We start from the raw sequence: 26,159 nt of genomic DNA on the forward strand, positions 1-26,159 counted from the left end.
ATTCCTATTACTCTCCCGTCCATAATACTTACACAAGAATTGATTATGTCTTTTGCGAACCCCATTTACTAGACCGCATCCAGTCTATACATATGCCTGGCAGTGCATGGTCGGACCACTCTCCAGTTCAGCTAACCTTGCAAACCCACAACCCAATGGCTCCAAGACCCTCATGGAGAATGCCAGACTTCATTCTCTCATCTGTGGAGCACACCGAATTCCTTAAGGTTGAGATAGAACACTTTTTAGCGACCAACGACAACGGTGCTGTAAGCGACTATAGTCTTTGGGGGTCTTTGAAGGCATTTGTCCGTGGCCTTTTCATTAAACTCAAGGCTGAACACAAGAAAAAAACTGGTAATTCCCTAGCCCAATTACACATAGCTCTAAGGGACTTAAATGCCGCCCATATGTTGACACTGGACCCCCAGATCCTAACCCAAATTAAGTAGATTAAAAGCCAGATTGAGGAGGTGGAATCACGGCATATGCAGGCTCGCATTCAACATTTCAAACAAAACTTCTACGCTAAGGGCAATAAAGCAGACAGATTACTAGCAAATAAACTGCGGCAGCGAACAGCTGCGGCGCGAATCCCCTACATCAAGACATCCGCGGGTACAGTTCGCCTCCCCTCGGACATAGGTAACGCTTTTGCTAGCTATTACTCATCTTTGTACAATCTAGAAAACCATTCTGTAGATCCCCCGCCCTCGGCATCTCAGGTTCAGAGGTTCTTGGACGCCCTGTCTTTGCCCACCCTGTCGGAGGAACAAAAAGCTTTCTTAGATTCCCCCTTTAGCCCAAAGGAAATTAAGGATACCATAAACTCTTTAAAAAACCACAAAGCCCCTGGTCCAGATGGTTACAACGCCCTTTTTTACAAAACATTTCTCCCGCTGCTTTCCCCTTACTTGCTAGATTGTTCTCACTAGCCAGACATAACAGCGTATTCCCTGCTGAATTCCTAGAAGCTACCATAATCACTATCCCTAAGCCTGGTAAAGCTCCTAACATATGTGAAAACTTTCGCCCTATTTCATTAATCAATACCGATATAAAAATCTTTGCCAAGCTTTTGGCTGGCAGGCTTAATCATATTCTCCCCTCATTAATCAACTGGGACCAGGTTGGCTTTACTCCAGGTAGGGAAGGACCAGACAATACCAGACGAATACTCAATATACATTTAGAAGCCAGGAGAACGAATTTACCATGTATAACCCTGGCTCTTGACGCAGAAAAAGCCTTCGTCAGGGTGGGCTGGACATATATGTTCGAGGTCCTGAGAAGGTTTGACTTCCCTCCGCAATTTTACTCTTGCGTTGCTGCGCTATACTCTGCACCCTCGGCCTCAGTCAGAGGCTTGGGTTTTCACTCGTCAACTTTTCCTGTTTCCAACGGAACAAGGCAGGGCTGCCCACTGTCCCCTCTTATCTTCACCCTGATCATGGAGCCCTTGGCGGAGGCTATTCGAATTCATCCAGATATTAAGGGAGTTGAAGTTGCAGGCGTTTCTCAAAAGACCGCCTTATTTGCAGACGATCTGACTATCTTCTTGGGAGACCCTTCTGGCTCTCTCCCAGCCCTCTTCTCATTACTTGAGAACTTTGGCAACATTAGCTTCTATAAGCTAAATGTTAACAAAACAGATGCATATGCTATAAATTTAGCTGATAGTGAATTTGTAAAATTGAAGCAGATGTACCCATTTAACTGGTCTAAACTTAGGATCAAACACCTGTGTGTCTATCTGTCTAGCAATATCTCCACAGTAATAGAGGCTAATTTTTACCCTCTCTTGCGTCAATTCCAAAACTGTGCTGAAAAATGGAATGTCCCCTGCATATCTTGGCTAGGTAGGATTGCCGCGTTCAAGATGGTCCTTCTTCCCAAGCTCACTTACCTGTTCCGCGCCCTTCCCATTCCTATCCCTAAATCCCTTATTGGTAAATTTCAAGCTACATGCAATCGATTCGTCTGGAGAGGCAAACACCCCAGGGTGGCCACAAGAATTATGCAGCAACCACTTTTGAGTGGAGGCGCAGGCGCCCCCAACTTAATCTTCTATCACGAGGCCGCTAGATTGGCTCATATTCTTGCCTGGAATGTTAAAGCCTCTCAGAGCAAATGGAAAATTTTGGAACAGGCGACCCTGCCCGATCCCCTCCTTCTGGTAGACCTTATTTGGTTACCAAAACACATTAGGACCTACTATAAGATCCAAAATCCACTTATCCTACATGCACTCCGCTTCTGGGACAGAATTCGCTCCTTACCACAGATAGCACCTCACCCGTCACCTATTCACTCTTTCTCAGGTTTACTATTGGCTCTTCGAGACTCTCACCCTTCTCTCTGGGAAGAGCACGGTATAATTCGTATTGCTGACCTATTTCCCGAGGGTCGCTTGATATCGTTAGTACAATTCAGTTCCACTTATAATCCCCCTCCTCTTTTGCGCTTCGAATTCTGGAGAGTGCGTAGCCTCCTAAAATCTTGGGGTTTCTTGAATTCCCCACCAAGAGAACCTACTACATGGGAGAAAAGATGGCTAGCAGGTATTAAAGTCCCACATGCACTTGCAACCTCATATAAGGACCTGCTGAACCCCCCAATCTTTAATAAGTCAGCTTACATAATCGCGTGGGAAAGATCCCTTAATTTCAATGCTGAGCAGGATGAGTGGTCCAGGGCCATTTCGCTTACCAGACAGGCCCTACATTGCATTACTCTGTTAGAATTGTACATCAAAGTATGTCTCCAGTGGCACCTCACCCCCCTCAGGCTTTTCAAAATCTCCCCGGTTAATTCCCCCCTATGCTGGAGGGATTGTGTTTCTGTGGGTATGCCTTCTCATATATGGTGGGAGTGCCCTACGTTAAAACCATTCTGGCATGAAATAGTGTACAAACTGAAGATTTTAGATCCTTCTCTAGAGGCCTCCCCACAGACCTTACTATTTCACCTCCACATCAAAACACTGACAAACGCCGGGGACTTTCTCAGCGTGTATATGCTTATGGCAGCAAAATTGACAATAGCTAGATTATGGAAACAAAAAACCACCCCAGTGTGGAGGGAAGTTACTAAGATAATGACATACCTTGAGCTTATGGAGCTCCCGATTTTCACTCAGAACAACAAAACCCTATTACATTCACAGATTTGGGATCAATGGAAGTCTCTTAGATAATACCCTACCAGATGCAGTCTCTAGCTTCCCCCCCCCCCCCTATATTAGTCCTAAGGATACTCCAGCCCACTCCTGGCCACTTCCTTTCCTCTCCATCTCTTTCTTCCCTCTCTCTCCCTTCCCACCCTCCCTCCTTTTTCTTCCCTCCCCTCCACCCTTTTTTTTTTTTTTTTTCTCCTCTCTCCTCCTCTCTTTCCCTGATCCATGGTATCTGACAATTACTGTTAGCTTTCTAGATTTATTCACTCCCCTATTTCTGAATGGATGTGTTTTTGCCCATGTTTCTTACCATCGATAATGCATTATAAAACAAAATATTGTTATAACTCGTATATTCTTTTCACAGCTTACAATAATGGACTGAGTACTTAATAATAATAATAATTGACTTCCTGAACCTTAGCTCCAGCACCCTCTGTTTATATTTGTGGTGTATGGCTCACCTTGTAATGCAAAATGTCTTTTTACTCTGTATTGTGTACGCTTGTTTGTACTTTTGTGTCCAATTTTCAATAAAAAAAAAAAGAGATCAAAACCAGCCCCCAAGTCCACATGAAGGTGCGGCCCTCATTCCAGCTCAGCTGGTAGGGGGCAGATTAAAATTTTTCAAAGATGTTTGGATCATTTCAGTCCAAAATCATTGGATTCAGAGTATTGTCTCTCAGGGTACAGAAAAGGATTCAGAGTGAGACCGCCTGTGAGAAGAATTTTTCTCTCACGCATTCCGGTAAACGCAGTGAAGGCTCAGGCTTTTCTGAAGTGTGTTTCAGACCTGGAGTTATCAGGGGTAATCATGCCAGTTCCGTTTCAGGAACAGGGTCTGGGGTTTTATTCAAATCTATTCATTGTCCCAAAGAAAGAAAATTAATTCAGACCAGTTTTGGATCTAAAGATTTTGAATCGATATGTAAGAGTACCAACTTTCAAAATGGTGACTATAAGGACTATTCTACCTTTTGTTCAGCAAGGGCATTATATGTCCACAATAGATTTACAGGATGCATATATTCATATCCTAGCGCTGCAGAATCTGCAAATAACCGATAATAATAATAATAATATTCCGAATTATCCAGATCACTATCAGTTCCTGAGATTCTCTTTTCTAGACAAGCATTACCAATTTGTTGCTCTTACTTTTGGCCTAGCGACAGCTCCAAGAATCTTTTCAAAGGTTCTAGGTGCCCTACTCTCTGTAATCAGAGAGTGGGTATTGCGGTATTTCCTTATTTGGATGATATCTTGGTACTCGCTGTCTTTACGCTCTGCAGAATCTCACACGAATCAACTAGTGTTGTTTCTTCAAAGACATGGTTGGAGGATCAATTTACCAAAAAGTTCTTTGATTCCTCAGACAAGGGTAACCTTTTTAGCGGCTAGATTTAGAGTTTTGTCGGTAAGGACCCGCGTAGCTAACGCTGGCTTTTTTCTGGCCGCACCATAAAAATAACTCTGGTATTGAGAGTCCACATAAAGGCTGCGTTAGGCTCCAAAAAAGGAGCGTAGAGCATATTTAACGCAGCTTCAACTCTCGATACCAGAGTTGCTTACGGACGCGGCCAGCCTCAAAAACGTGCTCGTGCACGATTCCCCCATAGGAAACAATGGGGCTGTTTGAGCTGAAAAAAAACCTAACACCTGCAAAAAAGCCGCGTTCAGCTCCTAACGCAGCCCCATTGTTTGCTATGCGTAAACACTTCCTAAGTCTACACCTAACACCCTAACATGTACCCCGAGTCTAAACACCCCTAACCTTACCCTTATTAACCCGTAATCTGCCGGAATCGGATAGAAGACCTCTTCTGCCCCGCTTGGATGAAGACTTCTACCAGATCATGGACATCTTCAGCCCCCCGCTTGGGCTTGGATCAGGACATCGGAGGAGCTCTTCTGGACCGATCGGTGAACCTGGTATGGTGAAGACAAGGTAGGAAGATCTTCAGGGGCTTAGTGTTAGGTTTATTTAAGGGGGGTTTGGGTTAGATTAGGGGTATGTGGGTGGTGGGTTGTAATGTTGGGGGGGTATTGTATGTTTTTTTTTACAGGCAAAAGAGCTGAACTTCTTGGGGCATGCCCCGCAAAGGGCCCTGTTCAGGGCTGGTAAGGTAAAAGAGTTTTGAACTTTAGTAATTTAGAATAGGGTAGGGCATTTTTTATTTTGGGGGGCTTTGTTATTTTATTAGGGGGCTTAGAGTAGGTGTAATTAGTTTAAAATTGTTGTAAAATTTTTCTTATGTTTGTAAATATTTTTTTATTTTTTGTAACTTAGTTCTTTTTTATTTTTTGTACTTTAGTTAGTTTATTTCATTGTAGTTATTTGTAGATATTGTATTTAATTAATGTATTGATAGTGTAGTGTTAGGATTAATTGTAGGTAATTGTAGGTATTTTATTTAATTAATTTAATGATAGTATAGTGTTAGGTTTAAATGTAACTTAGGTTAGGATTTATTTTACAGGTAATTTTGTAATTATTTTAACTAGGTAACTATTAAATAGTTCTTAACTATTTAATAGCTATTGTACCTGGTTAAAATAATTACAAAGTTGCCTGTAAAATAAATATTAATCCTAAAATAGCTACAATGTAATTATAATTTATATTGTAGCTATATTAGGGTTTATTTTACAGGTAAGTATTTAGCTTTAAATAGGAATAATTTATTTAATAAGAGTTAATTAATTTCGTTAGATTAAAATTATATTTAATTTAGGGGGGTGTTAGTGTTAGACTTAGCTTTAGGGGTTAATACATTTATTAGAATAGCGGTGAGCTCCGGTCGGCAGATTAGGGGTTAATAATTGAAGTTAGGTGTCGGCGATGTTAGGGAGGGCAGATTAGGGGTTAATACTATTTATTATAGGGTTAGTGGGGCGGATTAGGGGTTAATAACTTTATTATAGTAGCGGTGCGGTCCGCTCGGCAGATTAGGGGTTAATAAGTGTAGGCAGGTGGAGGCGACGTTGAGGGGGGCAGGTTAGGGTTAATAAATATAATATAGGGGTCGGCGGTGTTAGGGGCAGCAGATTAGGGGTACATAGCTATAATGTAGGTGGCGGCGCTTTGCGGTCGGCAGATTAGGGGTTAATTATTGTAGGTAGCTGGCGGTGACGTTGTGGGGGGCAGATTAGGGGTTAATAAATATAATACAGGGGTCGGTGGTGTTAGGGGCAGCAGATTAGGGGTACATAAGTATAACGTAGGTGGCGGTCGGCAGATTAGGGGTTAAAAAAATTTAATCGAGTGGCGGCGATGTGGGGGGACCTCGGTTTAGGGGTACATAGGTAGTTTATGGGTGTTAGTGTACTGTAGAGCACAGTAGTTAAGAGCTTTATAAACCGGCGTTAGCCCAGAAAGCTCTTAACTACTGACTTTTTTCTGCGGCTGGAGTTTTGTCGTTAGATTTCTAACGCTCACTTCAGACACGACTCTAAATACCGGAGTTAGAAAGATCCCATTGAAAAGATAGGATACGCAATTGACGTAAGGGGATCTGCGGTATGGAAAAGTCGCGGCTGAAAAGTGAGCGTTAGACCCTTTTTTGAGTGACTCCAAATACCGGAGTTAGCCTAAAACCAGCGTTAGGAGCCTCTAACGCTGGCTTTCACGGCTAATGCCAAACTCCAAATCTAGGCCTAGGTTTCCAGATAGATTCAGTGTCCATGACTTTGTCTCTAACAGACAAGAGACGTTTGAAATTGGTTGCAGCCTGTCGGAACCTTCAGTCTCAGTCATTCCCTTCAGTAGCTATGTGCATGGAAGTTTTAGGTCTCATGACTACAGCATCGGACGCGATCCCCTTTGCTCGTTTTCATATGAGACCTCTCCAGCTTTGTATGCTGAATCAATGGTGCAGGGATTTTACAAGGAAATCACATTTAATATCCTTAAATCCCAATGTTCGATTTTCTCTGACTTGGTGGTTAGATCACCATCGTATAATTTTAGGGGCCTCTTTCGTACGTCCAACCTGGACTGTGATCACAACAGATGCGAGTCTGTCGGGTTGGGGAGCTGTTTGGGGATCTCTAACAGCACAAGGAGTTTGGAAATCTCAAGAGGCGAGATTACCAAACAATATTTTGGAACTTCGTGCGATTCTCAGGGCTCTTCAATTTTGGCATCTGTTGAAGAGAGAACCGTTTATTTGTTTTCAGACAGACAATGTCACAACTGTGGCATATGTCAATCATCAGGGTGGGACTCACAGTCCTCAAGCTATGAAAGAAGTATCTCGGATACTTGTTTGGGCGGAATCCAGCTCCTGTCTAATTTCTGCGGTTCATATCCCAGGTATAGACAATTGGGAAGCGGATTTCCTCAGTCGTCAGACTTTACATCCGGGAGAATGGTCTCTCCACTCAGATGTGTTTTCTCAAATTTTTCAGATGTGGGGGCTTCCAGAAATAGATCTGATGGCATCTCATCTAAACAAAAAACTTCCCAGGTACCTGTCCAGGTCCAGGGATCCTCAGGCGGAAAGCAGTGGATGCATTGACACTTCCTTGGTGTTATCATCCTGCTTATATTTTCCCGCCTCTAGTTCTTCTTCCAAGAGTGATCTCCAAGATCATCATCGAGCAATCGTTTGTGCTGCTGGTAGCTCCAGCATGGCCTCACAGGTTTTGGTATGCGGATCTTGTTCGGATGTCCAGTTGCCAACCTTGGCCACTTCCACTAACGCCAAACCTTCTATCTCAAGGTCCGTTTTTCCATCAGGATCTCAAATCATTAAATTTGATGGTATGGAGATTGAAGGCTTAGTGCTTAGTCATAGAGGTTTCTCTGACTCAGTTGTTGCAGGTTCGTAAATCTGTTTCTAGAAAGATTTATTATCGAGTTTGGAATACTTACATTTCATGGTGTTCTTTTCATAAATTCTCTTGGCATTCTTTTAGAATTCCTAGAATTTTACAGTTTCTTCAGGATGGTTTGGATAAAGGTTTGTCTGCAAGTTCCTTAAAAGGACAAATCTCTACTCTTTCTGTTTTATTTCACAGAAAGATTGCTAAACTTCCGGATATTCATTGTTTTGTGCAGGCTTTGGTTCATATCAAGACTGTCATTAAATCAATCTCTCCTCCTTGGAGTCTTAATTTAGTTTTGAAGACTGTTGTAGTTTGGGAAATTGCTTATGTTATAGTTCCATTTCTATGTATATATTGTATGTATGTATGAGCATATTTATGTCATATTAACTAACCATGAGAAATATATAAGCTGTATATTTAATGCCCTGTTTCAGTTACAAAACCATAAAGCATTTTATGGGAGTTTAAGGGAGTTACTTCCCCAGGCTCCCTCCCATTCAATAGAGTCACCAAATGTTTACATGTAAATAGAAGTCTTTGGCTGTTGGGGTGTGGAAGTGGTAGATAAAAGGTTATCATGATTTATAGCTATCCACCCCCTACAATAGCCCCTATTTACATGTAAACAGCTAGGACCAATGGTGCTCAGTTTTCCAAATATGGTGAGAAGTGGGAAAAATTGAGCCAATTAAAATCAGAAGTAATACTAGCAGATGGGGGTGATTTTATATATATAGAACAAGATTTAGTCAGTAGGGTTAGTCAGGAGTCAAGGAGAAAGGAGGTAGAAGAGAGAGAGAGAGCTAGCTGAAAAAGAATTATTGACAGACTGTCCACAAGATAATCCCAAGGTACCTATGTCATGTATGTTTGTGTAAATGTATATTTGTCTGATAAGTAAATGTTAATTGTCTTTAGGCCTACGCATTGAATATTGTGCCATTTTATGTTTTTTAGCTGATCTAATAAATAATTGTGTATTTTGAAACCAATAGTAATTTTAAGAGTCTTATTACATTGGGTTATTTATCATTTTCTCATCTATTTGTGTATTTATGCAATATTTTAGGCTAGAACCTAGTTAATTCTGCCTATTAATATAACATAAAAAAATATCTAATCCCATAGCTACAATTTACATTGTAAACCTCTTTTTAGCTAAATAATAAGCCAGATTTCATATAGTTTATGTCTTGCATGGTCAAGAAACATAATAAATATATATGGATTAGTTAGAATTTAATTGTTAATTCCTCAATGAGCCATAAAAAGCTGTGAAAATAAACAGATATTTTTTTGGACGTAGTTATCTTGTCACTCTGGGATAAAATCAAAAAATATTGCATAAATATACACATATATATATATATATATATATATATATATACATACATACACTTTACAAGTCAGATTAAGGATCTAAAATTCCTCATATTAAATAACCTTTAAGACTAAATATTGTATTTGTACTCTAAATTATTACTTTTAAGAAGGCTTTACAGGCTGCTCTGTTTGAGCCTATGCATTGTTTGGACATTAAACTACTTTCTTGGAAAGTGTTGTTTCTTTTGGCCATCTCTTCTGCTAGAAGAGTTTCTGAATTATCCGCTCTCTCTTGTGAATCTCCTTTTCTGATTTTTCATCAGAATAAGGCGGTTTTGCGGACTTCATTTAAATTCTTACCTAAGGTTGTGAATTCTAACAACATTAATAGATAAATTGTTGTCCCTTCTTTGTGTCATAATCCTAAGAATTATTTGGAGAGATCCTTACATTCTTTGGATGTGGTAAGAGCTTTGAAATATTATGTTGAAGCTAATAAAGATTTCAGGAAGTCTTCTAGTCTATTTGTTATATTTTCTGGTTCTAGTAAAGGTCAGAAGGCTTCTGCTGTTTCCTTGGCTTCGTGGTTAAAGTTTTTGATTCATCAAGCTTATTTGGAGTCGGGTCAAGCCCCGCCTCAGAGAATTACAGCTCATTCTACTAGATCAGTCTCTACTTCATGGAACTTTAAGAATGAATTTCAGTTGATTAGATTTGCAAAGCAGCAACTTGATCTTCTTTGCATACATTTACTAAATTCTACCGTTTTGATGTATTTGCTTCTTTGGAAGCAGTTTTTGGTAGAAAAGTTCTTCAGGCAACTGTTTCAGTTTGATACTACTGCTTATGATTTACATTTTTTTCTTTCATTTATGAGAATAAACTTATATTTTGGGTTGTGGGTTAATTTTTTAAGAGGAAAATGGCTGTTTTTATTTTTATCCCTCCCTCTTTAGTGACTCTTGCGTGGAGTTCCACATCTTGGGTATTGCTATCCCATACGTCACTAGCTCATGGACTCTTGCCAAATACATGAAAGAAAACATAACTTATGTAAGAACTTACCTGATAAAATAATTTCTTTCATATTGGCAAGAGTCCATGAGGCTCACCCTTTTTATGGTGGTTATGATTTTTTTGTATAAAGCACAATTATTTCCAAATTCCTTTGTTGATGCTTTTTACTCCTTTCTTTATCACCCCACTACTTGGCTATTCGTTAAACTGAATTGTGGGTGTTGTGAGGGGTGTATTTATAGGCATTTTGAGGTTTGCGAAACTTTGCCCCTCCTGGTAGGATTGTATATCCCATACGTCACTAGCTCATGGACTCTTGCCAATATGAAAGAAGTAAATTTATCAGGTAAGTTCTTACATAAAAAATCAAGAGAAACACTGCGATGCATAAAAGGCTTGTTTTTAATTGTCCAAAAAAGTAGATAAAATCCAAAAAACACACACACCAAAAATTATGTGGCAATGAGCTTAAAAACAATGAAAAGCAGGTAAATACATGTTCAGGAACCAGTTCATCCTACATGTTTCGGTTGTTCCTTAGTCATGGATATAACTGGCTATCCCAATTTCTTGTCCTTAAATACCTGCACCTGTCCTCCTATTCGTGCTTAGTCTCCCAGATTTTAACCCATTAGGTGCCCTTATCCAGTTATATTTACTTAAGTAGCATTATCAACCTGTATATTTGCTGGCAACAATATTAATACTTAATAGTATCTGCATACATTATGCATCTGTAAGAGTATGCATAATCTTATTAGAACATGACAGAAATACCACATAAGCTTAATGGAAATTATCTTATAAATAAAAAAGACAAATTCTTTATATTTTAATATGATCCCCTTGTCCTATCCCTATGTGTGTTCCTGATTTTCTGCCACTATATGGCATATACAGGGAGTGCAGAATTATTAGGCAAGTTGTATTTTTGAGGATTAATTTTATTATTGAACAACAACCATGTTCTCAATGAACCCAAAAAACTCATTAATATCAAAGCTGAATAGTTTTGGAAGTAGTTTTTAGTTTGTTTTTAGTTATAGCTATTTTAGGGGGATATCTGTGTGTGCAGGTTACTATTACTGTGCATAATTATTAGGCAACTTAACAAAAAACAAATATATACCCATTTCAATTATTTATTTTTACCAGTGAAACCAATATAACATCTCAACATTCACAAATATACATTTCTGACATTCAAAAACAAAACAAAAACAAATCAGTGACCAATATAGCCACCTGTCTTTGCAAGGACACTCAAAAGCCTGCCATCCATGGATTCTGTCAGTGTTCTGATCTGTTCACCATCAACATTGCGTGCAGCAGCAATCACAGCCTCCCAGACACTGTTCAGAGAGGTGTACTGTTTTCCCTCCTTGTAAATCTCACATTTGATGATGGACCACAGGTTCTCAATGGGGTTCAGATCAGGTGAACAAGGAGGCCATGTCATTAGATTTTCTTCTTTTATACCCTTTCTTGCCAGCCACGCTGTGGAGTACTTGGACGCGTGTGATGGAGCATTGTCCTGCATGAAAATCATGTTTTTCTTGAAGGATGCAGACTTCTTCCTGTACCACTGCTTGAAGAAGGTGTCTTCCAGAAACTGGCAGTAGGACTGGGAGTTGAGCTTGACTCCATCCTCAACCCGAAAAGACCCCACAAGCTCATCTTTGATGATACCAGCCCAAACCAGTACTCCACCTCCACCTTGCTGGCGTCTGAGTCGGACTGGAGCTCTCTGCCCTTTACCAATCCAGCCACGGGCCCATCCATCTGGCCCATCAAGACTCACTCTCATTTCATCAGTCCATAAAACCTTAGAAAAATCAGTCTTGAGATATTTCTTGGCCCAGTCTTGACGTTTCAGCTTGTGTGTCTTGTTCAGTGGTGGCCGTCTTTCAGCCTTTCTTACCTTGGTCATGTCTCTGAGTATTGCATACCTTGTGCTTTTGGGCACTCCAGTGATGTTGCAGCTCTGAAATATGGCCAAACTGGTGGCAAGTGGCATCTTGGCAGCTGCACGCTTGACTTTTCTCAGTTCATGGGCAGTTATTTTGCGCCTTGGTTTTTCCACACGCTTCTTGCGACCCTGTTGACTATTTTGAATGAAACGCTTGATTGTTCGATGATCACGCTTCAGAAGCTTTGCAATTTTAAGAGTGCTGCATCCCTCTGCAAGATATCTCACTATTTTTGACTTTTCTGAGCCTGTCAAGTCCTTCTTTTGATCCATTTTGCCAAAGGAAAGGAAGTTGCCTAATAATTATGCACACCTGATATAGGGTGTTGATGTCATTAGACCACACCCCTTCTCATTACAGAGATGCACATCACCTAATATGCTTAATTGGTAGTAGGCTTTCGAGCCTATACAGCTTGGAGTAACACAACATGCATAAAGAGGATGATGTGGTCAAAATACTCATTTGCCTAACAATTCTGCACTCCCTGTAGTATATAGATGCTCAGCTACCTTGCATATAAGAAAAAGAAAAAAGTTGTTGATTTATGTATATGTCTGAATATCTGTGATTATTATAGTGGACCCATTCGTTATTTTTTCCAAAAGCCCTGTGGTCTCATGGTCCTTAATTTAAATATCCAGAAGGCTTCACGTAACATCAAACGTGCTGTCCTGTCCCCTCCTCTCGGGGGATTCCGAACACACTCAATAACCTGCCATGAGAGGGACCTAACATCCCCCCCATGGACCGCTATGAAGTGTTGTGAAAGCCCAGAGCTTTCAACATTGTGAGAGATGTCATTCAGGTGTTCTCTAATCCTAGAGCGGGCCTCCCTCGTCGTGCAACCGACATATTGTCTGTTGCACATTGAGCACTCCACCAAGTAGACCACAAAGGTGGTTCTACAGTTGGTAGAGCTGGCTAGGTCAAATACCCGATTGGTCGTTTTTGATTGAAAAGTGGATGTAATTTTACAATGTTAGCAGGCTATACACTTAGAAAAGTGACATTTTAAAGTGTCCTTTTACATTCAGCCAACTACTACTAGCCCTCGTCCTGTCCTTCAATACACTTTGATGCCACCATGGTGCCACCATGTTTCCTATAGTACTTGCTCTTTTTGGCACAAAATTACAGCCCTTAGATATATAGTCCTTTAGACTGTCTTCTGCTGAAAGAATTGGTAAGTGCTTATTAATGATATTAATAATATCATTAAATTGCGGACTATAGGTCGTGACCAATGTTGGCCTACATGGATCCTAAGCCTGTCTTCTGTTACTTTTTATACCCATTATCATTTGTTCTCTATTCATTCTGCTGACCTCAAGGTGGGCTCTATTGATAATTTTGACTGAATAACCTCTCTCTATTAGAAGGCTCTTTAGAACTTCCCTTTCCCTTGTGAAGTCCTCTTCCAAGGAGCAGTTCCACTTAATCCGCATGAACTGCCCCTTGGCCACCCCAAACCCTGTATGATGGGGATGGTTGCTCCTCGCATGTAGTAAGGAATTGGAAGTTATGGGTTTACGATAAAGAGTGGTGAGAACCCTCCCACTCTCTATGTCACCCCTAAGTTCCACATCCAGATAAGGTATATTTTTCACTTCAAGTTCTTACATAAATTATGTTTTTTACTTTACTTTCCCTTTAGGTGGTACATATAAGATTATTCAGAGCTATATAATAATTGCCCCCTGTTATGAGGGTTTCTTTCTAGTAAAACCACAAAACAGTGTTTTTTTATGGTTTGGAACATCTTTGGTGTGTTTTTGAAGATCAAGTGGCACCACATATGATCTGTTTCATATATGCCCTTGTCTTCACAAGCGCCCTATAATTTAAATCACGGCTACCCTAACTATCCACAGGGCCAAATCCAGCCAGATATTTCTTTTTTTTTTTTGCATTACATAAGGGTGGATATGATATTATTTGTCTCACAGCCAACCCCACCATTAGTGACTGATCCACCATACAAAAAGATTGTGCTCCTTGGTTTAAATACAATAGAGAAATGGTGTCATGGAATGTATAAGAATGCAATTACAATTTGCCACAATAAAAAAACACTGTCAACTTTCAACATTGAGTTCCTATGACATTTTCACTGTTAGGGTTGAGGCTGTGTCACATTAGCAGATAAATACTGATAGAAATGTTTGATAATTACCGCTGTGATGCATAAAGCGGAATATCAGGGTTGTATGTAACAGAAGGAGTGATAAAACTGTATTGTAGCACAACAATATTAATAAGCACCGCAGCAATAACAACAGAGTCTACAGCTAAGCAATACTAGTGTTTTACAGTACAATTGTGCCCAGTACCTCACAAACAAACTCTGACCCTGGAATATGATACAAAGGAACTAATTTATAACTCCCCCTACTTGACAATAGAAGGAGCATAAACTAAATATACCACATAGTTTTATCAAGAGATATAAGTACTTGACATACAAAATAATACTAATTTGGCTAAAAACAAAATACATTTGTAAGAGATTTTAAAATATTTCTCTTATATGCAAACAATTTGTAGCACGGTGCTTTATTGAAAATATATATAATGCACATATATTACTTGTTCTTACTTTAATGCCTTGTTAAAGGGACACTGAACACAAATTTTTTCTTTCATGATTCAGATTCAGAGCATGCAATTTTAAGCATCTAAACTTACATTCTTGCATTTCAAATAAAGATACCAAGGGAATGAAGACAATTTGATAATAGGAAGCAATTAGAAAGTTGCTTAAAATTGCATGCTCTATCTGAATCACAAAAGAAAAAATGTGGGTTCAGTGTCCCTTTAACTGGGTGAAGCAAAGACTTAAAGAAACCAAGAATAAACCTTCAAATGTGTAGGAAGACTTTAATTGATCAATAATATAAAATGGTTTCTAGAAATTGTTGCAGATAATTGTAGACATGTAAGATTATTTATAACCAATATATGTGTTAAAATGGTTACATTAATTAAAAAAGGCAGATAGATGGTGCATCTGTAAGCAAAATCAGAAAAAAATAGAAGAGAAATGATCATCAATAATTGAATTGTTTTTAATCAGTTTCAATTAAAGGGAAAGTAAATTCAATATTAAATATTCATCATTCAGAAAGATCATGCAGTCTTAAACAACTTCACAATTTACTTTTATTATCAAATTTGCTTTGTTCTTTTTGTATCCTTTGTTGAAGAATAAACCTATGTAGACTGTTATGAGCTTAGGACGGTGCACTTGTCTATAGCAGTCTATGGCAGCAGTGTTTGTAACTATGTAGAAAATTGCTATAAACAATATTGCAAACACCACTGCCAGATCACTAGAGCCATGTGCATGCTCATGAGATCACATAGGATTACTCTTTAACAAAAGATGCTAAGAGAGCTAAATACACATTAACAATATAAGCTAATTTGAAAGTTGTTTAGAATGTCATACTCTATCCAATCCATTTACGTTTAATTTTGACTTTACTGTCCCTTTAACAGTAACATGTCAATGATATCTGTCACTTTTTCTCTAAAGATACAATAATACAATTAAAATATTTTGCTTTTACCAAACTGACCTTTTTACTGTGAACTTTTGTCTGCATTCTCAAGAGAAAAAAAAAAGTATTTTGGTAATTACTATGTTTAGCATTTTTAAATAAAGGCACATACCTTGGAATGAAGGTTAAGTAAGCTAATATTTTCTGTAGAACGCTTTCTGGAATTTCATTAAAAGTGGCATTTTCTGGGAAAGTGATGATCCAGCTATTATCCTTTCCACGACCACCTTAAAGGTTGAAATACAGCATTTATTAGTTTATATTTATTTTTATTTTTTTAAATCAAATAATAAAACATTCATGCATCTCAACTCTATGTAATTCTGTTTTGTGGTAAGGAAGGTTAAAGGGCAATTATAGTGGAAAAACTACATGCTCATGTTGCCATCTGAATGAAAAGGGACGCTATGGTAGGAGACCCAGGAGGATCCTACTGCTGACACAGAAACATACGGCTAGATTATGAGTTGTGCGTTAGGGTAAAAAAGCACCGTTAAGAGGTCCTAACGCAGCTTTTTTACGCCCGCTGGTATTACGAGTCTTGATTTTTTAGGGTGACCGCACACTTCTTTGGCCTTACCGCAAAACGACTTACGTAAACTTCGTAAAGTCTTTTTTCTATGGGACTTCCATAGCGCCGGTATTACGAGTCTGTCCTGGGAGGCCAAATAGTGAGCGGTACACCCTACCCTGTCAAGAGTCCTAACGCATTTAAAAGTCAGTAGTTATGAGTTTTATAGTACAACGCCGTAGCATAAAACTCATAACTAAAGTGCTAAAATGTACACTAACACCCATAAACTACCTATTAACCCCTAAACCGAGGCCCTCCCGCATCGCAAATACTAAAATAAATATTTTAACCCGTAATCTGCCGCTCCGGACACCGCCGCCACCTACATTATACTTATTAACCCCTAATCTGCTGACCCCAACATCGACGACACCTACATTATATTTATTAACCCCTAATCTGCTGCTCCCAACGTCGCCACCACTATAATAAACATATTAACCCCTAAACCGCCGCACTCCCGCCTCGCAAACATTAGTTAAATATTATTAACCCCTAATCTGCCGGCACTAACATCGCAGCCACCTACCTACATTTAGTAACCCCTAATCTGCCGCCCCCAACGTCGCCGCCACTATATTAAAGTTATTAACCCCTAAACCTAAGTCTAACCCTAAACCTAACACCCACTACCTTAAATATAATTTAAATAAATCTAAATAAATATTCATATCATTAACTACATTATTCCTATTTAAAACCAAATACTTACCTGTAAAATAAACCCTAAGATAGCTACAATATAACTAATAGTTACATTGTAGCTATCTTAGGATTTATTTTTATTTTACAGGCAAGTTTGTATTTTAACTAGGTAGAATAGTTATTAAATGGTTATTAACTATTTAATAGCTACCTAGTTAAAATAAAGACAAATTTACCAGTAAAATAAAACCTAACCTAAATTACACTAACACCTAATACTACACTATAATTAAATAAATTAACTAAATTAAATACAATTACCTAAATTAAATTAAATTAGCTAAAGTACAAAAAAAACACACTAAATTACAGAAAATAATAAACAAATTACAGAAATTTAAACTAATTACACCTAATCTAATAACCCTATTAAAATAAAAAAGCCCCCCCCCCCAAAATAAAAAAACCCTAGCCTAAACTAAACTACCAATAGCCCTTAAAAGGGCCTTTTGCGGGGCATTGCCCCAAAGTAATCAGCTCTTTTACCTGTAAAAAAAATACAAACAACCCCCCCAACAGTAAAACCCACCATCCACACAACCAACCCCCCAAATAAAATACTAGCTAAAAAAACCTAAGCTCCCCATTGCCCTGAAAAGGGCATTTGTATGGGCATTGCCCTTAAAAGGGCAGTTAGCTCTTTTGCAAGCCCAAACCCTAATCTAAAAATATAAACTCACCCAATACACCCTTAAAAAAACCTAACACTAACCCCCTGAAGATCGACTAACCGGGAGACATCTTCATCCAAGCCAGGCGAAGTGGTCCTCCAGACGGGCAGAAGTCTTCATCCAAGCCGGGCAGAAGTGGTCCTCCAGACGGGCAGAAGTCTTCATCCAAGCCGGGCAGAAGTGGTCCTCCAGATGGGCAGAAGTCTTCATCCAAGCCAGGCAGAAGTGATCCTCCAGATGGGCAGAAGTCTTCATCCAGACGGCATCTTCTATCTTCATCCATCCGGTGCGGAGCGGCTCCATCTTCAAGACATCCGACGCGGAACATCCACTTCTTCCGACAACTAAAACAGAATTAAGGTACCTTTAAGTGACGTCATCCAAGATGGTGTCCCTTAGATTCTGAATGGCTGATAGAATTCTATCAGCCAATCGGAATTAGGGTAGAAAAAATTCTATTGGCTGATGCAATCACCCAATAGGATTGAGCTTGCATTCTATTGGCTGATTGGAACAGCCAATAGAATGTGAGCTCAATCCTATTGGCTGATTGGATCAGCCAATAAGATTTTTTCTTGCTTAATTCCGATTGGCTGATAGAATTCTATCAGCCAATCGGAATCTAAGGGATGCCATCTTGGATGACGTCACTTAAAGGTACCTTAATTCTGTTTTAGTTGTCGGAAGAAGTGGATGTTCCGCGTCGGATGTCTTGAAGATGGAGCCGCTCCGCACCGGATGGATGAAGATAGAAGATGCCGTCTGGATGAAGACTTCTGCCCATCTGAAGGTCCACTTCTGCCCGGCTTGGATGAAGACTTCTGCCCGTCTGGAGGACCACTTTGTCCGGCTTGGATGAAGACGTCTCCCGGTAAGTCGATCCTCAGGGAGTTAGTGTTAGGTTTTTTAAGGGTGTATTGGGTTGGTTTATTTTTTAGATTATTGGTTTGGGCTTGCAAAAGAGCTAACTGCCCTTTTAAGGGCAATGCCCATCCAAATGCCTTTCTCAGGGCAATGGGGAGCTTAGGTTTTTTTTAGCTAGTATTTTATTTGGGGGGTTGGTTGTGTGGGTGGTGGGTTTTACTGTTGGGGGGGGTTGTTTGTATTTTTTTTTTACAGGTAAAAGAGCTGATTAATTTGGGGCAATGCCCCGCAAAAGACCCTTTTAAGGGCTATTGGTAGTTATGTTTAGGCTAGGGGTTTTTGATTTTGGGGGGGGCTTTTTTTATTTTAATAGGGCTATTAGATTAGGTGTAATTAGTTTATATTTCTGTAATTTGTTTATTATTTTCTGTAATTTAGTGTGGTTTTTTTGTACTTTAGCTAATTTAATTTAATTTAGGTAATTGTATTTAATTTAGTTAATTTATTTAATTATAGTGTAGTGTTAGGTGTTAGTGTAACTTAGGTTAGGTTTTATTTTACAGGTAAAATTCTCTTTATTTTAACTAGGTAGTTATTAAATAGTTAATAACTATTTAATAACTATTCTACCTAGTTAAAATAAATACAAACTTGCCTGTAAAATAAAAATAAATCCTAAACTAGCTACAATGTAACTATTAGTTATATTGTAGCTATCTTAGGGTTTATTTTACAGGTAAGTATTTAGTTTTAAATAGGAATAATGTAGTTAATGATAGTAATATTTATTTAGATTTATTTAAATTACATTTAAGTTAGTGGGCGTTAGGTTTAGGGTTAGACTTAGGTTTAGGGGTTAATAACTTTAATATAGTGGCGGCGACGTTTGGAGCTGCAGATTCGGGGTTAATAAATGTAGGTAGGTGGCGACGATGTTAGGGCCGGCAGATTATGGGTTAATAATTTTTAACTAATGTTTGCGAGGCGGGAGTGCGGCGGTTTAGGGGTTAATATGTTTATTATAGTAGGGGCGGCAGATTAGGGGTTAATAAGTGTAGGTAGGTTGCTGCGACATTGGGGGCGGCAGATTAGGGGTTCATAAGTATAATGTAGGTGGCGGCGGTGTCCGGAGCGGCAGATTAGGGGTTAATAATTATGATTTAGGTGTTGGTGATTTTGGGGGCAGCAGATTAGGGGTTCATAAGTATAATGTAGGTGGCGGCGGTGTCTGGAGCGGCAGATTAGGGGTTAATAATTATAATTTAGGTGTTGGTGATGTCAGGGGCAGCAGATTAGGGGTTAATAAGTGTAAGATTAGGGGTGTTTAGACTCGGGGTTCATGTTAGGGTGTTAGGTGTAGACATAAAATGTATTTCCCCATAGGAATCAATGGGGCTGCGTTAAGGAGTTTTACGCTGCTTTTTTGCAGGTGTTAAGACTTTTTTTCAGCCGGCTCTCCCCGTTGATTCCTATGGGGAAATCGTGCACGAGCACGTTACACCAGCTCACTGCTGACTTAAGCAGCGCTGGTATTCGAGTGCGGTAATGAGCAAAATTTTGCTCAACGCTCACTTCTAGTCTTTTAATGACGGTTTTCTGAAAACTCGTAATACCAGCGCTGCATGTAAGTGAGCGGTGAGAGAAAACTGCTCATTAGCACCGCATAGCCTCTAATGCAAAACTCGGAATCTGGGCCATAAAAAAACTTACCTGAGAAAGCCAAAATCCTTTTGGGAGAATGTGCTTTGGACAGACGAACTAAAATTACAGCTTTTTTGTAAAACCCATCATTCTACTGTTTTCAGAAAATGAAATGAGGCTTTTAAAGAAAATAATACAGTCCCTGCAGTCAAATATGATGGAGGTTCACTGATGTTTTGGAGTTGCTTTGCTGCTTCAGGCACTGGATGTCTTGACTGTGTGCATGGTATTATGAAATTTGAAGACAACCAAAGAATTCTGTGGTGCAATGTAGAGCCTAGTATCAGAAAGTTGGGTCTTCATCAGAGGTCATGGGTCTTACAGCAGGACAATGACCCAATACACACGTCAAAAAACACCCAGAAATGTTTTAAAACAAAGCACTGGAGAGAACTGAACTGGCCAGCAATGAGTCCAGATCTCAATCCCATAGAGTACCTGTAGAGAGATCTCAAAACAGAAGTTGGGAAAAGGAACCCTTCTAATCTGAGAGACCTGGAGCAGTTGGCAAATGAAGAGTGGTCCAAAATTCCAGTAGAGAGGTGTAAGAAACTCATTGATGGTTACAGGAAGCAATTGATTTCAGTTATTTTTTTCCAAGGGGTATGCAAACAAATATTAAATTGAGGTGCCAATAATTTTGTCCAGTATATTTTTGTAGTTTTGTGTGGAATGTGTCAGATTTGGCTTTTTTCTAAACTTTGTCATACCAATACAAACAAAAGAAATAAACATGAGAATGACTAAACATTTGTAATTGCAACAATTTTCTGGGCGAAGTGGTGCATTATCTGACAGAAATGCAGGGGTGCCAATATTTTTGGTCATGACTGTATATATATATTTACACACATACATACACATACATATAAATCTTTAGACATGTATATGTATGTGTATCAATTTTAAAGCCCTTCTGCTGCTTTTTTTTTCTAACACCCAAGATCTCATATCTTTGAGCCCTCATAACTTTCGTGTACAATATTTTTTGTGAATATTTTTTATTAGACCATGTTATTAGGAGTGTAAGTGTACTTTGTAATGTATTTTTAAGTGTTTTGTGCTACTTTTTAATTTCGTAAAACAGCTAACTACAGCTCTGAAATCGTGGTAAGGATTCTCACGTAAATCAAGGTTGCTCAAGCAAAATCGCGATTTTGCTCAACTTGTAATATCAGCGCAACTGAAAGAAGATGCAAACAATTGTGAAAACGCTAGCACAATCCTTTGCGCGCCACTTGTAATCTAGCCCTTATCTTGAGATGGTCCAAAATGAGCAATATTTATTTAGCGTGAGAAATCACTGTCCCATCTTAAAGGGAATAGGGATTTCTCTCTCTAAATAAATAGTGCTCATTTTGTGTCATCTCATACTAAATAAGTTGCACAAGACTCTACAAGGGAAAATCCAGGACACCTGTCAAATAAGGGACAGAATACAATTCTGGAATGTCCCATGAAAATTAGAATGCAAGAGCTTAAAGGGACAGTCTACTTGATTTTTTGTTTTGTTTAAAAAGATATATAACGCCTTTACTACCCAGTCCACATCTTTACAAAACCAACATTGTTATATGTACTGTATATACTTTTTATAACCTCCAAGGTTGCATGTTTCTTAGCCCCAGCAGGCCGCCTCTTATTTCAGTGCTTTTTTTTTAGCATTTTACAATCTTGCACTACAGCCAGACAGTATGTGTACCATTGAGATAAAATTGTGCTCTCTCCCATGGAGAATGATAGAGAACCAGCACTGATTGGCTAAAATGCAAGATTGTAGCATTGAGCTATTGAGGAAAAAATAGAGAGCCTGCAATTAGCGACAGGCCAACTGAAGTTTCAGACTGTGTTGTTCTGTTAGAAAAAGCTTCATCTCTACTGAGTCTATGATCACTCCCAAAAAAGCCACTCTGCTGCTTGGAGTAAGAGAGATTTTTGGCCCGTTTATCTTCCAGTCATGACTGCAAAGAAAACACAGTAGTAGTTTCATATGATCCATTACTAAAAGAAAAGATGGAGACTGAACCAATATATTGCTACTCATTAAGAATGCTCAACCTCTGACTGCCACATTCCTTTGCAATGAGCCAGGTATAACAGCTTGTCCAGGTATGGAGCCACAGCTACTCCATGGGAACGAATCATTGAAAGTAAGAACCTTTGTGACTATTCTGAGGGCAGTAGCTAGACCAAAAAGTAGAGCTGTGTATTAAAAATGCTTCATTATGGTAGACAAAAACTGACCCTGAAGAACCAAAGGGACAATTGATCATATAATTTACATTTTGAATGAGGGAACCCTGAGAAATGTGTTTGTTGTCTTTAAGTCTAGGATGAGACTGAATGTTACCTCCTTGTTTAAAACAACAAACAGATTTGAATAGAACCCTGTACCCTGTTCTGCTGGAGGTACTGGAACAATGACTCCCATGACCTCCAAGTTTCTTAAACAGTAGAGGAAAGCTACCCTTTTCTCTGGACACTTGGAAATGTGAGACAGAATAAAACTCCCCCATGAAGGACGAGACTTTAAACCTATTATGTAACTCTGAGATACAATTTCCATGACCCAAGGGTTCTGAAAAGATTGAACCCTCCTGAAACAGGCTTAGTCTTCCCCCTACCAGAGCCAAGTCTGGATTGAGGCTGCAACTTCATGCAAACTTTGTCTCTGGAGATTTTTTGGATTGTTTGGATTTGGACCATACAGGATTTGGTCTCCAGGCAGGCTGCTGTGCCAGCGACGGCTAATTGAAAAAGCAAGCCATCCTGTAAAAATGTTCTTCTAAGATAACCTTCTAGTTTTCCCTCCATATTTTCTCTAAAAGAGGTACTGTCCTCCAAGGGGATTGTAGTTCTCTTGAACCAAGAAATAGCATTGTGAATCCAATACCCATTGTTTTTAAATACCATTTTTAATAAATATATGTTGTACTATATGGAAGCCTGAGCCTGATTAACTATTCCTATCACCTGGAACTCCTGTATCCTGATATCCGTTTGCTGGATCAGTGTCGCTGTGCCACTGTGATTCCCCAGTCTGCGTCATTTAGCACATCTGGTGCTGCTCTCCTTGTGAGTATATTTACAATATAAGAGCTGATATATTTCATCACCATTGCAGTACTGCACTAGGAGGCGCCCTCTTCTTTATGATTGTTTTTCACAGATACTTGAGTTCTTGTGAACTGCTGGTGCAACGCCGCCCCCTGCAGATTCGAGGCCAATCGGCTGCCAGCAGGGGGTGTCAATCAACCGTATTGGATCAGGTTGATTTTCAGCGATGTCTGTCCACCACCTCAGAGCAGGCGGACAGGTTATGGAGCAGTGCAAGGTTATGCGAGCAAGCATTAAAATAAAAAGCCTTTCTTTAGCGCGCCACATAGAAGTTTATAGGGAGAGGGAGTTAGCGCAGTCACAATTTCTGAAATCGTCAAGATAGTACGTTTGAGCCTTTTGCTGAAGCTCTAACTTTTTACTTTCAACTTGTAATACCAGCGCTAAGCTGGGAGTGCTAATGTTTTATCTTGAGCACAGTTAGCGCTCACAAATTGTAAAAATGCATCCCTCCACTTGTGCCCTCTGTACATAAACAATGAATTAAGAATGAGAGAATGAAAAGAGAATAAAACAAAACAGAGGAATGGTACAGAAGAAAATGATAATAAAAAAAAAGACGGATCATAAATAGGATTAGGGATATAAAATCTTTCAGTGCACACCTGGTATTTGCTGCTTTTGTTAAACTACCATATTATAAAGTCTAACACTGTTTGTCACTTATTCATCTCCAGGCTGTCAGGAGCCAAATACCCTGAAGTTATAGATAATTATCCTATCATGAATAGTAGGTGAGAAAGCCTATAAATAATTTAAAAAGCTTGATGCTGAATATTTCTTTATTTTCCTTTAGGCTTGCATTGTTGGTGTTTTTTATCTAGCCTTGGGATGTGGGTACTTTATTGGGCCTGCTTTAAAGTAGATGTAAAGTGAGCACGACTGCCTCACGGCATTGTATAGACTTTTAAAAATGAGCCTGAGTTTAATTCATTACATTTTTATATTTAATTTATTTTCTTAAATTTTACCTTTTTTACTGCTCCGCCAGTAAGCGCAGCTCTCCCGCCCGCCATATTGTCTAATAATTTGGCAGATTACGATTCTTAAAGCAACTAATCCTTGTTTCCCCCGGGCCATGACGTTTATGCAAAGGGTCTGAATGCCCCGGGGAGGAAACAAGGATTAGAAGTTTTAAGAATTGTCATTTGTCAATCAATTAGACAATATGGCGGGCGGGAGAGCTGCGCTTATAGGTGGAGCAGTAAAAAGGTAAAAATTTAAGAAAATAAATAAATATAAAAAATGTCATTAATTAAACTCAGGCTCATTTTTAAAAGTCTATATAATGCCGTGGGGAAGTCGTGTTCACTTAAACTGAATGTAAGTTTTGATGCAAAAGTGCCCGGTCTTTAAAAATTCGATTAAAAACAGGGGCACTTTAATTCATCAAAATTTATATTTCACTCATTGTGAAAAAATACTTACCTTTTAAAATTGACAGCCGCTCCAGCTTCCCGCGGTCGTTGCAAGCCATTTCAGAAATGATGGATGGGTCATCCTCCAATCACGGCTTCCCCCCCCCCCCCCCCCGGGGGAATCAGTGTCTGATTCAATGCATTGATTGGAAGAAGCCGGATTCCTCATTTTAGACCCAGAAAGAGGCTTTGCGACGGGTGGAGGAAGCGGGAGCGGCTGTCAAGATTAAAAGGTATTTTTTTTTTCACAACAAGATTGAAATGTAAATTTTGATTAATTAAAGTGCACCTGTTTTTGATCGAATTTTTAAAAACCGAGCACTTTAGCATCAAAATTTACATTCACTTTAACTAGGAGGGGTTGTGTCTGGCTTTTGTATCAAGTATGGTTCTTTTATTTAGCAGATACAATTTGGAGTGAAAACTGTAAAGTGACCAAATCAGTATGTATGAGAGGCAAGTAAATACAATTTTTTGTTTTCTAGTGGATCACAAAAAAGGTGTTTTAATATGCATTGTTACTTTTTTTAATATTCCATTTTTAATAAATTTACTACCTATCAAAATACCGATGGGAGTTGTTGCTATCAGCCAATGAGCCACTGCACTAAATGTAGCCACCAATCAACAATCGCTACCCAGGGTGCTGAACCAAAAATGGGCAGACACCTAAGCTTACTTTCTTGTTTTTTAAAATAAGGATACCAAGAGAATGAAGAAAAATGTATAATTGGAGTAAATTAGAAAGTTGGTTAAAATTGAATCATGAAAGAAAAAATGTGGGTTTCATAACCCTTTAAGGGGAACCCAATTTTACAGAACACTGTCCATTTAATTATTTCTAATATAGATTTAATTTCCACTATACTTGTATTTGATCTGTACCAGTCCACACTTCCACTGTTTTTTCAAAAACAATAGCTGTAGTTTCTCAGCTGAGTACAGAACAGGATTGTCCATAACAAGGCCGATGGGCTGCAAAACAACTCTAGAATTCTCTAAACAGAACACAGTATGAGGCCTATTTAACGATGGTCTGTCGGACCTGATCCGACAGTTTCAGGTCCAACAGACCTTGCTGAATGCGGAGAGCAATACGCTCTCTGTATTCAGCATTGCACCAGCTGCTCTAGTGAGCTGCTGGTGCAACGGCGCCCCCTGCAGATTCGCGGCCAATCGGCCACCAGCAGGGGGTTGTCAATCAACCCGCTCGTACTCGATCGGGTTG

General features: G+C 39.2%; 1 protein-coding gene across 1 annotated transcript in view; it reads right to left on the reverse strand.

The window, feature by feature from the left end:
• MCF2 (MCF.2 cell line derived transforming sequence) overlaps window positions 1–16,109 on the reverse strand; it is a gene marked incomplete at its 5' end in the record, with an annotated part of 268,961 nt that extends 252,852 nt beyond the window's left edge. The window contains one exon of the mRNA XM_053699244.1: window positions 15,994–16,109. Within this exon, the coding sequence (XP_053555219.1) occupies window positions 15,994–16,109 (116 nt within the window). The remainder of the gene's footprint in view (window positions 1–15,993) is intronic.
• Between the last annotated feature and the right edge of the window lie 10,050 nt (window positions 16,110–26,159).

This window comes from Bombina bombina, chromosome 1, assembly GCF_027579735.1.
Source record: "Bombina bombina isolate aBomBom1 chromosome 1, aBomBom1.pri, whole genome shotgun sequence".
NCBI lineage: Eukaryota > Metazoa > Chordata > Amphibia > Anura > Bombinatoridae > Bombina > Bombina bombina.